The sequence below is a fragment of the Stegodyphus dumicola genome, chromosome 1, assembly GCF_044657685.1.
Source record: "Stegodyphus dumicola isolate Sdum_Otavi_A_Nest chromosome 1, ASM4465768v1".
Taxonomy (NCBI): Eukaryota; Metazoa; Arthropoda; class Arachnida; order Araneae; family Eresidae; genus Stegodyphus; species Stegodyphus dumicola.
Window position 1 is genome coordinate 213,858,450 of NC_140768.1, and position 14,946 is coordinate 213,873,395.

Genomic DNA, 14,946 nt, shown 5'->3' on the forward strand with positions numbered 1-14,946 from the left:
ATAATGCTATAAAGCACAGTTTACAAAACAGTTTTTAGCAAAAGCAAAATAGCTGTGTAATTAATTAAAAATGTCTTTTTAATTTTTTCATGGTAAGAATTTTTCCTACATCTAAGAATGATCAGAATTCTCAGAAAATGCATCAGTTTTCTCTATAAAATTAATTTCACACTTTTTTCCTCCAATTTTTTTAAAAAACATTTCTGGCTTTTTGCTGTTACAGAATTGGTAGGGGTAATTTTTCTTTAGGATTTTAGACATTGAAGCTTGGAAAGTTTAGAAAGATTTTAAGGCAAATTTATAGACCTGCGATTCTGAAAGATTCCAGAAAAATGTGATAAAATGAAGGTTTTGGAGTATAAGACAAGTGTGTTTCTGAACTCCACTAGCTCCCTGCATTAGTTGTGTCAGCTCTGATAATTTGTAATTATTAGTCTTTCCATTACTGCTGCTGACATTTGAGTTTATTATGACAATAGAGTTACTGAATCAGATAAAATTGAAATTAATTTGTATAGTCTTTGACCACTAGTCCATATTTTTAGTTTGAATTTGACTCTTATATCACTACAAACTGTAAATGATTTTGTTAGCATAAGAACAGTTCCAAGTTCTTTTTGAATAAGAAGCTATTTAAACCTTTATTTAAATTTATTATCTGAATAGTTACTTTCAGACATAGTGATAATTTGTTTCACGTCTGTTGGGGGGGGGTGTTGGACTATTTAACTTTTAACAGATCAAGTAAGCCCTCATACATTGTGGAGAGGTTGGCAGTTGGGAGATAAAACATGCAGAAACTAATGAGAACATTGGTTTGCATAGTGAGACAAATTTCTAATTGTTAGAAAAGATGTTTAAGGAGAAGGAAATCTATATAAATTAGCCAAAATGTCTGGGCAGGCCTTCAAATTAAAAAGACTCATAATTATTTTGTTGAGTTTTATGTTTTGTAGCTCTTAATGTGTAATTATCCTAATATTGTTTAAAAATCAAAGTCATAAATACCATGTATTTTAAACTGTGAAATTTTATGAGATTGTGATATTAATAGGTTTTTAACAAATATTATTAAAAAAATAATTTAATTTAATAGTGGCCATGTAAATCCATAATGACTAAGGTTATCTAATACCTAATTTAATTATGACTTAAATGCATTCTCTTAAAAGTTATCTCTCTATGTTAAAGCAAGTTATTGCCTTTCGTTCACACGCTGAGCCCGGCGTCGGTCCGCGGGACCGAAAGTATTGAAGTTAAAAAATAAGTATAGTCTCAATGAAATGTGATCAAATGTAGTTTTAATGAAATTTATTGAAACATTGTAAACAAAAATACGGCTTAGCTTTACACATATTACAATATGAAACAACTATTTTGGTAACATTTTTGGCTATCTTGCATCCAAATAGTTTTGAATTGTCATCATAACATTTCGAACAATACTTTCGGACTTTATGTGCGTCTTCTTCCTTTTTTTAATTTATGAATAATTTAAGTCTGCAATATTGCCACCGGCTGATCGCTGCTGGCTGAACAGGAAGGACAACAAATTCGGCACCGGGCTCAACGTGTTAAATCTTTACCATGGTCACAAGGTAAAACACAAAAATATAAAAATTTATGTGAAACTTATTCTTTGCATCTAGTGAGACTTAATGTAAAGATAACTTATCACCGCTAAACCTTTAGTGACTTAATAGAACCTTAAATTATATTAACTGGGTTACAACCCCTGGAACTCTACACGAAGCTATGACACTAACAGCGTCAGACAGAGGTCAGCTAACTTTCAAAACTTGCTGACTGTGCCAACATCAGGCATTTCAGGTTTGTTCTGATCAGTTGGTCTCTCTATAGGCAAGCAGGAGCGATGACAACAGCCAGTCTTTTCTTATGAATCATGCTAATTATGATTTTACTGCTCATTTTAACCTATGCTGCTTGACATAAAATCTACTTACTATTTACTATACCTCTAGACTGAGCAAGTATGTGACAAAATGAGACATTAAAAAAAAAAAAAAAAAAAAAAACTAACTGTTAGTAAAATGTAACTAAAATGTCACTTATCTTCTTTCAGATATGTCCAGTTATTATGAGTGTAAAGTATTTAATGCTACTTGATAAATTTCATATAATTAATTTTATTCTCAAAATATTAATAATTATGTTAAGTTATGTTTAATAATAATAATGCAAGCTGCTTACATTCAGGCATAGATATAATATATTTAATTGAATTTATTCAGTTCCCATTTGCTCATAGGTGCTTAATTTTTTTCATTAATGATCCTTAAAAGTCCTTAAAAGTACTTAATTTCCTTGTGCAGAAATGTGTATGAACCCTGGTTGTTTTTCACAATGCGAGAAACATTCATGCAGATTCTTCGTTACTTAGTGTCTTTAAATATAATACATGGTGATAATATTTGATGGCAGCAGTTTGAAAAGTGAATCAATACAGATAGTGAAGAGATGCAAAATGGCATTTTGAGTCTAATGCCCCTTTGGACCATTATAACAACACAAAAACAATGCTACTGAATGGTTTCAAATGTTTACAGAAATTTACAATATGCAAAATATACATACAGTATCATTGTTCAAATTTTGTTTATAATATTCTTTGCCATAGTGCTAATTGCTATTGTCAGAAGAGTTTCAAAATTGGAAATGTAAGTTATTTCAGCATTTGTGTGTGGATTTCAGCAGTTATTTTAGTATGCATGAAGGTATTATGCTATTTATAATTTTCAGACATTTTATAACATAGCTTTTTTTATTTTAATTTGCATCAGGAAATGTCCCCTCCCGCTGCACATTCCTAAATTATGAAATAAATGTACCATTTTTTATTATAATAAAAAAAATCAAATCTTTTTTCATTTTATTTATTTTAATAAATCCATCCTTTAAGTAGTTTTTTAGTGGCTTGGGTTCTGAATTTTTTGCTGTGATATGTACCAGTAATCTCATCCCCTCTTACACATGTACACTGCACAAAAAAGGGGGGACAGTTCTGTATCTCCTATTCGACTGGGCTGATTGACGAAATTCAAATTGCATATCTCATGTCTTGAAATCTCGACTTAGGATATATATTAGATTTGTATACAGGGTGGTTCTAAATCGCTTTTACAAATTAAGAGGGGTGATTGTACCCATCCAGATGAGCAATAATTACCATAGAACATAGGGTCGCATTCCACTCTGAAAAACAGAGAAGAGAAAAGTAGAGTTGCATCGAGGAAGGACAAGGAGACTATCTATCTCTTAAGAATATCAAGAATTAACCGCATGCAAATTTGCGCTGAGAAGAAGCAGCATTTTGCTCCAGAGAAAGCCATAGCAAACAGTGACCTTGTAAAAGACACATCATTGCTTCAACTATTAGGGCAAGTATCCTAGGGGATTACCTGGTAGGCCCTTACATCATGCCAAACCGTTTGACCAGCATAACATACCGTATCTTCTTCGAACAAGTACTTCCCAGTTTATTGCAGGCTGTTACGCTCGCCATTCAGAAAGTCATGTGGTGTATGCGCGAGAGTCCCAGCGCATTTTTCCGTCACGGTCCGTAACCTTTTGAATGCCACATATCCCGCACAATGGATCGGACATGGCGGACCTATAGCTTGGTCTTCTAGCTCACCAGACCTCAATCCATTGGACTTTTTCTTCTGGGGGCAGAATGAAATCTTTAGAGTACGATACGCCTGTGGACTCAGCTGAAGATCTCATAGCGAGAATCGTTGTTGCTGCGGACAAAATTAACACCACACTAGGAATCTTCGGTATAGTGCGTCAGTTGTTCCTTTTGATATCGACTGTGCAACGACATGCATGATCAGCATTTTGAGCACTTTCTGTAAGTTTTTTGCTAAAAAAAAAATAAACCTGATTGCGCAGCTTTTAGTCTCATTCATTTGCTTTCCCAATATTGTAAGTTCATGCTAGAATTCTGATATTCCTCTTTTCTTCTTTTCTGCCTCTCAGTGTGGAAAGCAACCCTATGTTCTATGGTAATTATTGCTTGTCTGGATGGGTAACATCACCCCTCTTAATTTGTAAAAGCAAACCCTGTATAGCATTTTTCTAACATAAGTATTTTGATGCAAAATTGGACTTTTTTTTGAAATAGCATATCACTTTCTTTCCATATTTCGATTCTATGACTCAAATTATGCCTAGATATTAATTTTTTCTAATTTATGGAGAAGTTTAAAAATCTATCTTGTCAATTTTTTTTTTCAGTTTGTGCCAAGAATAATTCATTTGGCTGAATTCTTAATTTATAATAATCTACTTACTTTTCTTTTTTTTTTTTTTTTTTCTCATTGATGCACAAGAGGAAAAAAGGTCCATCGTTCATTCTTTCAAATAATTTTAACAAAGTGCTTAAACCACATTTTTGTTTTTATTGCTTATATTAAATATACCAAATTTCAGAACGTGCCAAAATATAAATTCACATATATCTTAGAAATTTTGAATAAAATAACACTAATTTTTTGCAGATATGCTTAGAAATACATCTACTTTAAAATCATGCTAAAAATTTTAGAAGTTATAATACAAAAACTTTTTAAAAAAATTTATAAAAATTATTTAAAAATACCAATTTTTAAAATAAATAATAAAAATATGCGAATTATATTTGGATTAAGCCTAAATTTCAAATTCTGGAAGAAGGAATCAAGTAAGTTTAATAAAAAAAAAGAATATTAATAACTATATATCAAATTTAATCAACATTGAGGAGCTAATTTTTAAAAAAGTACTCATGCGACTTTTACAAAACTTGGCAGTTTGGCATAATTTGAGTTGTAGAATGGAAAAATGGGGGGGGGAAATGGCTTGCCATTTCAGAAAAAGTCTGGTGTTGTGTGAAAATAACTATATTAAAACAATGCTATATATAAATCTAATACATATCCTAAGTCGTACTTTCGAGACATGAAAATGCAAGTTGAATTTCGTCAATTGACCCAATAGAATGGAAGATATAGAACTGTCCCTCTTTTTTTGGTTAGAGTGGAGAGAAGGGTACCCCTTGTATTATTGCAAAGTTGTTTCATTTATCGCCAGGTTGTTGTTCCATTTATGGTAGCCTGAGTAGTTAAATGGTATGGAAGCACCATTATGACGTAATCGGTTGCATGATTGTGATAAATTCGTTAGGGCTTATGGTGTGTGTTGGCTAGGAAGTATATTGCTTGTTTTGTTGTTTAGACAGCAAAATGGCCAAATGTGGTAAGATTAATTTGAAGTTTCTGTACGATTTAGAAAGAAAGGGAAAAAGAGCATTACTTGACTGGTGTATAAAGGAAGATTTACTTAGTAGCCATTATTAGGTGTCCTGTTTGTAGGAAGGAAATGCGTATGCTCGAATGTCGTTATGGAGGATATTTTTTACTCTTCTTTTGTGAATTTATGTGGCGACGTCAATATCCAGATTCTAGTTCAGATAATTTTAGGAAGTTTTTGGATGCTGTTAAGGAAATTTGTTTAACTGAAGATGTTTTAATTTGTCAATAAGTAAGTGGATATTTCCTTTGTGTAGTGCAAAGATGAATTTCCTTTTTTATGTTTATTTCATTGTTTGATATAAAATGTAGTTTATTGAGATTATATATTTTATTGTTGGCTGCTCCTTTGTTTTTTTTTTTTTTTTTTTTTTTTTTTTAAGTGAATATAGTTCGATATGTACATGGACAAAGTCAAGGAAGTGCACAAAGCCTAGTTTGGGCAATTCTTTCATGTTTTTTTAAGTGAAAATAGGTCGATGTGCACATGGCTAAAGTCGAGAGAGTGTGCGATGCTATTTTTATGCAATTCTGGGATTTTTTTTTAAAGTGAAAATAGGTCAATGTGTTCATGAATACAGAGTTTGTGCAATTCTTTGTCTTGTTATTTTGGTTTTGTGTAGCGGCGATTTTTGACGCAAAAATCGCTGCTACACAAGCGAGAATAACAAGTCAAAGACTTGCACAAACTCAGTATCCATGTGCCGCCAAGTTTCGCCGAGGGGTAAATATACTTTTGTCCTTCCACCCCCTTCCATGTACAAAGGAAAAAGCAAGTATTGTAATTGCAAAAAATTTCGAGTATCATATTTCAACGAAAATATCCATTTTGACGGCTATTGAATGCAATTTAACGCTGTTTTTATGTGACATCTGTAGGTAAGGACAGAATAAAGGACATTTCACCCCCCCCAAAAAAAATAAGTTATAAAAGTGACTTAAAATTAATTCTGAAGAGAATTTTTCGTGGCATCTGTACGTATGTATCTCGCATAACTCAAAAACTAGTAGCCTCAGAGCATTGAAATTTTGTACGTAGGACTGCTAGAACATGTAGATGTGCACCTCATATTTTGGTTGCAATTGGCCGCACCAAAAGTATATAAATACATATATATCCACTCTGTTAACCACCTCAGTGAGCTGTTTCTTTATTCTTATATGTTTGTAAATTGTTCATTTTTTGCTTTAAAAATGGTTGAATTATGTTGTTCTTATCTTCCAGTTAAGTTTTTTATGCCTTTAGTAAATCTGCATGCAATATTTGTAGAATTATCAGCAATTTAAAAGTTCTTTTAGTGCGGCTAAGCCTAAGTATTTTCATCGTGGCAGCCATGTTTATTTACATTTGAAACTTAGCAGAATAGTGGATTTGTTGCCAGTCTAGAGGAACTAAGCTTCACAACACACAAAGCAAATTCCTTCATCTATTATTGCGAATTAAATCATGCTTAATCCATTCTGGAATTTATTCGAGGAAATAAGTGCTTAAGATTTACTTTGTAATTTTTAATATAGATATTTTTGAGTTTTTATGTATTTTTACCTTGTTGCAAAGTGAGAACTGAATTAATTGAATGAGAAATACTAAATCGTCCGTAAAAAACTTTTTTTTTTTTTTTTTTTTTGTTTGTTTGTTTGTTTAATTTTTTTATGCATTGCTTTAGATTTATTATAGTATTGGAATTGAACATGTGGCAACAATTAGATAATTCTTCAGATGATTTAAATTTTGTGCATTCTGAATTATAAAACGAATGAAATGCAATACTGTTAAGTGAACCTAGCACCAGAGTGTCACTATGGTAAACAAATATAGTCAATGTTAAAGACTGCATTTATTCTGTTGTGATTTATGTGCTATCGACAAAGTAGATTTAATTCAATCCAATAAGTTTAAATTAAATGCAAGAAAAATGTGTATATAATTTAATATTCCGTACAAGGAAGTCATGTGGTGTACACATCAGTTTTTTTTTTTTTTTTTCCATTTGTGCAGTGTACATTATTTAATATCAAAAGGCATATTTAGGAATGTCTGTATCATATTATTCCATGACTAGTGTAACATTTCTCTGTTACAACATTTCTGTAATGAATAATTGTCAATATATTGCAAAATATCAGTTTATTTATTATAGAGCAATTTGCTTAATATCAGTTTACTTATTATAAACTGAAAGTATTTCTAATTTTGTGATATGCATTTGCCTTCCAGACATCCAAATGTTCTGCGTATGTATGGTTATTTTCATGATAAGAAAAGAATTTATTTGATACTGGAATTTGCAGCAAAAGGAGAATTATATAAAAGTTTGCAAAAGGCTCATCATTTTGATGAAACAAAATCTGCTACGGTAAGTATAATATTATGTTATCAAAGGTAATAGAATTTCCCCCCTCCACCATATATTCTTAGATGTAACAGCAATTAGAAAATTTATACCAAAGCTTAGCTCTACATTTCAGTTTGTGGTACAGATAGTTTGTATTATTTTCTTTAAATTCTTCTTTAAACTTTGAATTATCACTGTTTGAAATGTTTAATTATTGGTCGAATAACGCCCAAATGGTGATTTGATGTTGTGTGTCTAGTGTGTCTGAATCCCACTAACACTATTTGGCATTTGAAGAGAACCATTTGGCAGTTCAATTTAGGCAAAATTCAACCTTAGATTGACACTGGCTTCACAAAAAAATAAAAATAAATAAATAAACAAATAAAAACTCTGCATTTCTAAGCAGGTTAATATAGGGTCCTTCTTCTTGATGGAATAATAAGCATATTTTTCTGTATATGTAATATGAGGAAGAAGTTTTGTTTTAAGTTCTAATCTATAAACTGCTTTCCACAAGCTAGCATTCACCATATGGTTTTGTTTTGTTTTCTATTGACATGTATCCAAATAGTACTGAAAGCTAAGTATTACACTAGACGAGACAAAACAAATTTCATCACAGCATTTGGTCCTAAAATTTTTGTGGCCCTGTAAAATTACCTATGATTAAGGTGGAATCATATTTTATTTCATTTTTTTAAATTTAAAATATAATTCTTATTTGAATTAAATCATCTGAACATTTGTAAAAAATTTAGCTAGTTATGAAAGTTTGATTTATTGCTATCATATTCTTGGCTGGTGCATTTTGCATCTCATTCAATTTTTGAAATAACGGAATAAATTGTGGAATTCCCTATAATAAATATTTTTTATCAATTTTAATATTGTGGTGATTATGTGAACAAGAGTAATTATATGATTAAATGAAAATCTTTACTTTGTTTTATGGATTTTGTGTGATATCAAACCTTATTTGCAAACATTTTTAAAAATAAAACTCTCATGAATAGGAATGTTTATTCTGGTGTCATGGCCGTGAAGACTGGAATAGATCATATTAGGGTTGTATTATGTTCAGTAGCGAATCACAGTCTTCATATAATATAAATCAAGGCTCACCAAATGCCAGTACCTACCCGTACATGGGGGAAATAAAAAAAAAGTCATCTGAGTCAATGAAAAATAAATCAGTCTTTAGTAGGATTTTAGAAATTTAAAAATTTTGTCTTACCTCTTATCTGTTTCATTCACTATATGTGTGAAATTCTTGATATAATCTTTATTCATAACATTTAGGGGATCACTTTTAGTTATATTAATTAGTAATGTGTTAAAATATTTAAACCAGCTAATCTAATTTTTAAGAAAATCATCCTTTTATTTGCACACTGAAAGCTTTCTTATACATAGCATAAAACACAGCAAAAGAAAAAAATACTTTGAAAAATATAAAAAATTATTAATATTAAATAATAAATCTCATCATGCAAATTTGAATAAAATGGGAGACAAAAATGTGCAAAACCAACAATTTTAATAGCACTGCCTATTAATCTGTCACTACACAGTTAAGTAAGGTAGATTGGCTACTGGGAGAATACCAAAATCTTTATGTGAATTTTTTTTCTGTGTGTATGTGTAGCATAAAAATTTAAAGAAGTGAAGCTTTGCTGGAAAAGTAAGAATATAGAAAGTCTATTTAACACTGAGTAAATGGCTGACTTGCTAAATTGGTGAGACTAATTTTTGTTGCCAAACTTCGCAACATTTTGACCTGGTCTTTGTAATGGATTTTGTTACTGAATAACTGTAACTAATTGATTCTATGTGTAGCTAGCTGTAACTGTATCCTGCCCTCTTATGCACTCCAGGAATTGTGAGAAGAGGAAGGTACTAGAAATCTCTCAGCAGCAAGTTTAATTGATTATGGCAAAGCATACTAGGGCTATCTGCCTATGGGAAGGGATGTCTTTGTGGAGGCCTTTCCAAGGGAAACTGACTCATATACACATTATACATTGGAAAAACCTTGCCAACCCATTCGCCTGGAATCGAACCCAGTTTGAAACTACCAGCGTTCACCGCTCGGCAGCTGGGAGAAAACTGTATTAGACCAGGCAGAGCATCGGTTTCTGAGTAGAAATTGTCTAGTTCAGCATGATTTCTGAGATTGAGATATCTCTGTTAACTTCGTTTGTTTAGACTTCGCTGTTTAGACACACTTTGCAGTGTATTGTGTTTAACATTCTCAGTAGTTTAAAGATAACTTTTTATTGTACTCTACAATACTGTGAAAAGCTGTGTCAGTATTTTTTGTAGAAATTTCCAGAACTGTGAAGTGTTTCTTTTGGTAAAATAAAATTTATCAAGCTATCATCGATTCCGTATGCCATCTGTTACGAACCCATACAACAATAGCTCAAATGTTGTCATTTTATATACTGTCTCTTGAAATTGCATGTATCATGGGCATAAAGTAAAATATCACTTTTTTGTTCTTTTTTATGCCTACTATGTATGTGGATATGTTGTATTAAATTTTTTCTGTTTTAATTTTTGCTTTTTCACAGTACATGGCCCAACTCGCAAATGCTTTCAAGTATTGCCATGCAAAAAATGTCATCCATCGAGATATAAAGCCAGAAAATTTACTGTTGAGTTTGGCAGGACAATTAAAAATTGCTGATTTTGGATGGTCTGTCCATGCACCTTCTTCAAAACGCAAGACTATGTGTGGAACATTGGATTATCTACCTCCTGAGATGTTGGAAAATAAAGTTTATGATTCTACAGTAGATTTATGGTGCTTAGGTGTTTTATGCTATGAATTTCTTGTTGGATCACCACCATTTGAATCACAAAGTCAACAAGACACATACAAGCGGATTCGTAAAGTTGATATTCATTTCCCAAGCCATGTGTCTGACTTAGCCAAAGATTTTATTATGAAGGTAAGCTATGTTAATGTCAGTTTTATCTCAGTGGGTAAATTTGGGAGGAATATCTTTTATACAAATTTTGTACATATATTTTTTCTTCTTCACTTATGAATTTTACAATTATAAACAATTGTTGGTTTTGAAAGTTTGCATTGCCACTGTATGGCGGAGAATATTTTCTGGCATAAAGTGTCTGCAGCTGACGGAAATTCAGAAAATAACTAAAAATTTATTGTAATGTAGGAAAATGTATTTAGGAAAGAAACATTAGTAATAGTGTACAATATTTATTTGAACATTACATAACAACAAATTTTAGCATTCATGTTCAGTTTGAAATTTCTCACAAAACATTTTGTAACAGAAGACCAATTTAACTCCTATTTCAAAACCTAAAGAATTTAGTATGAATAAATTTAAGTGTTGGGGAATATTCTTTAAGACCCAGCAGTTCTTGCAAGCAGGATCATCATTATGCAAATAAGAATTGCAAAATCTTTATATTCTGCTGTTTTCTTTAGACTGCCCTGTGTAAATTGAAATGTTTTGCAAGACTTTATAGAAAAATAAATGTAAAGGAAAGGAACTGATTTCAGGTGAAAAGCTATCATGTCAGACATAAAATGTGGGCTTATTTTATGAAGTTAAATCATATTCTTTTCTTTTTTTTTCCCCATTTATTTAATAATTTAGATACCATGTTCTTTAAAAGAAGCAAGCATGTAATATCTAATTATTGTTAGACTGAAATTACTTTAAATTTATGTTTTGGAAGTATCATTAAGATTATCACCAGGTATCAGTGTGAACCATGTTTCATTAATTCAACAGAACTGTCAATTTTTAGATTATATTCAGTGCAACAGTAATACTTTAAACAGCTTTATTTTGCTTCTTTAATAACAGTGATAGTTGTTACTTCAACTATTTCTTTGTAGTCAATATCATCTTTGTGTTTTCAGATTTTTTTAATCTGTAACTCTTGTAAAGACATTAGGTGTTAATTGGAAGCAGAAGAGATGAAAAATGAGCAATGCTCTCCCTGGGAATCGAACCAGGGACTTCTTGAATACGCTCCGAGCGTGCAGATCATTACATCACGAAGGCATGCTAAGAAGACTGGAGAAATATCTTATGTACTCCCCCTTTTAAAGGGCGACTGGGGTTTCAGGGGACTCAGTCGCCAAATCCTGGTGATGAAGGGTCATCATTCACCACCTTTTAGTTCGGGCGCCACTGTAGAGACATTAGGTTAATTGGAAGCAGGAGAGATGAAAAAATGAGCAATGCTCTCGCCGGGAATTGAACCACGGTCCTCTCGAATATGTGCCGAGCGTGCAGACCACTACACCACGAAGGCACGCTAAGAAGGCGTGAGAAATATCTATTCTTACCTCAAGCAACTTCTTATGTCAATATTCATAATTACTATGATTTTTTTTAATTAGTTCTTGATTCATAACTGTTAGTTCATTTTCCTCAGCTTTTTTAATGAATAAAGTGTCCTGTATTTTGGGCATTATTGGACTAATCCTTAGTAAATAAACTGAACTAAATTACAAGATCAATACTAAATCATAAGCATTAAGGCATACAGGCTGTCAAAGAATGATGTTTTATAAATATATGACATGACAAAAGAATCATTTGAAGCAAATAATTGCAAAAATTCAGACTTGTAATATTTTTCTGGTGGATACAAATTATTATGATATAATATTAAAGTGATCAATCAAACACAAAATTGTGGTTTCTCTGCTTCTTTGAGTTCTCTAATTATGAAAAATTCTTTGAAGTTGCAATTTTTTAAAGTTATTTTAAAAGGGTAAATACAGGGTAGTCATACAAAACTTTTGTGAAAATCTCCACATGTTTTATTATCGAAGGGAAAATCAAGTGCGCATGCATAAAGCATACCAAAAAAAAAGTTCTTGGCTTTGAGGTCCGGATTTTAGATCATTCCAGATAATGGACATCTGGATTTCGGACTTTGTACTGTATAAGTCATATGATTATAATTTATGTAGTTAATTTATATGGTGGGAAAAGTGATTAATACTGAGAATTTATTATCAGCTGGGAAAGATGATATATGGGATTTAGTTCTGGGTTTGTGCAGGCCATGTTATGCACTCGATAACTTTCCCTGCTAGTGTGTTAGACACTTCAGCTGTCCTATGTAAGTAGGCATTGCCATACATAAATAGAAAGTCTGGGCCAACTGCGCCGACGTAAAAGATTAGTTCTGCATGATACCCACCCATACATTTCTTCCTCAGCCATAGCAATTAGTTTCCTGGACATTTCTATGATATGTATTCATGTTAATGAGTTGCCTTCAGAATCGCTGTTGGTGGAAAGCGGGGTTTGTCAAAGAGTTTGACTCTGGACTGTTATTACTGACCACAAGAAAAATACTTTTTATACTAGTATAGCTTTTCTAGACAATGATGTGATTATAACAGAATGCATGTAACATACTTCTGGTTATACAAGCCAAAATTATTTAATCATCAAGAAACAATCCTTGCATATCTACGAGTGATGGTAACATTGGCAAAATCAGTGACTGTCTGGCCTGGAGTAGAATTTCTGTTTCTTTTTGCCTAGGGCAACATATCTATCAAACATATCTGTAAACTTTGTGCAATTAGTTAGTTCACAAATCAAGCTTCTTCAGGTTTTTTTTTAAGGGCCTTTGGAATAACTGTTTCCCAGTAACTTGCATCAGCTGTTGCATCTCTGTCCGTAGTTCTGTTAATCAGTAGATGGAATGGTACAACCACTGCTGATATTTTTTGGGAATGACAAGTTAATTCGTTTCCAAACAAGCTCTCATAAATTTATTGCAATTTCTGGAGAATGAGGTTTCAACCTGTGGGTAGGGGTGGGTGTTGTTTTTTACTTTAAGGGTCTCAATACAAGATTTGTTTCCTATAGAAAGGCAGGCAAGTATGCATTCAGAAGTTAATATTGAAATAAAATGTTATGAGCTTTAAAAAAAGTTTCTGCTGAAATTGTGTTTAGTTTCATAAAAAATAACAGAGCTCATCTTATTTATGGCTCTAATACGCTCAGGCCAAATCATTTCAAAAATTGACAAGTGATGACGTAATTTAAACTGTTACGTGAATGATTCAGGATATCCTGATGAATAAATATATATTCCCATTTAAGTTGTTTTGTGTTGAAAACTTACTACTTCCAGGATAATTAAGGATTATTTATTGCACACAAAATGCAATCCTTTTGTTAGGAGTATACATAGCACAAAAAAGTGTTGCCTAACTTAACAGCATGAGCATGTCTTCAAGTAACTTCTATTCACAGGCCTCCATATGTAATGATCATGCAGTAAAAGGCATTTCCAATTACTTCTCTATTATTATTTTTTATTTTACTGCCAGAAAATTATGAGCATTAATTTAGGAAACTTTGCAAGAGTCCTTTTTAATGCACTGCTATATGAAATATTAATGGGATATAAGGTTTTTAATTTTTGAAATGTGCAAAATATTAATTTTAGCAGGAAGTTCTGTAAACATGTTGACATATTAAGAAGTATGATAATGTGTATTAATAAGTTAACATGTAAGTATACCATCTGGCTATCTTGGGGAAAGTATCTCATTGATGAACTATCTTGTTTTCTCTATATTACAGCTTCTGAGAAAAATTCCTAGTGAACGAATAACTTTGGATGAAATGCTTAAACATCCTTGGATTTTAAAGAATGCTAAATTTGAAGATAAAGAAAATTAGCCAAGGCGAAGATTTAAGTTTTCATCCCAGATATTAGAAAGTCGGAAAGCAATTAAAACTTTTTTCAGTTCATGCAACTCGTGAATTTTTATCTTTCTTTTTTATTAAACCTCTGGAAATATTTAATACATGTATTTTTTTAATTGCTGATAAATTATTAAAAAATTAATTGAAATTTATATGAGTATTGCACTTTTAATGTTTGATAAAATATTTGTATTTTTCTCTCATGTAAATAACAACATTCTGATTGATTTTGTTTATATAATCAGTTATGTATTACAAAGTGTATATTTTTGTGGGAATTTAGATTTAAATAAATAAGTATGATTTTGTCGATATAATCAGTTATGTATTGTAGAGTGTATATTTTTGTCGGAATTTAGATTTAAATAAATAAGTATTTTATTACAAAATATATTGTTCAGCTTTAATTAATTTAATGTTTGTAAATCATTATTAAAAAAATTTAGTTTTCTTTTCTGTGTAATATATAATTAAATTGCTTTTATGTTGCATTGTTGAAAAGCATAATAAAAAATGTCATTTAATCAAAATATACTTAATTCGGATTCTTTTACAGTGTTGCTAGAT

The 14,946-nt window shown here is 31.4% G+C and overlaps 1 protein-coding gene across 4 annotated transcripts in view; it reads left to right on the forward strand.

Moving 5' to 3' along the window:
• Window positions 1-14,703, forward strand: part of LOC118179944 (aurora kinase C-like) — a 57,887-nt gene extending 43,184 nt beyond the window's left edge. For all 4 annotated transcript variants that reach the window (XM_085825292.1, XM_085825283.1, XM_085825295.1 and 1 more), the window contains 3 exons: window positions 7,528-7,666; window positions 10,222-10,602; window positions 14,254-14,703. In XM_085825292.1, the coding sequence (XP_085681418.1) occupies window positions 7,528-7,666; window positions 10,222-10,602; window positions 14,254-14,352 (619 nt within the window). In that variant the 3' untranslated portion in view covers window positions 14,353-14,703. The remainder of the gene's footprint in view (window positions 1-7,527; window positions 7,667-10,221; window positions 10,603-14,253) is intronic.
• The last annotated feature ends 243 nt before the right edge of the window (window positions 14,704-14,946 follow it).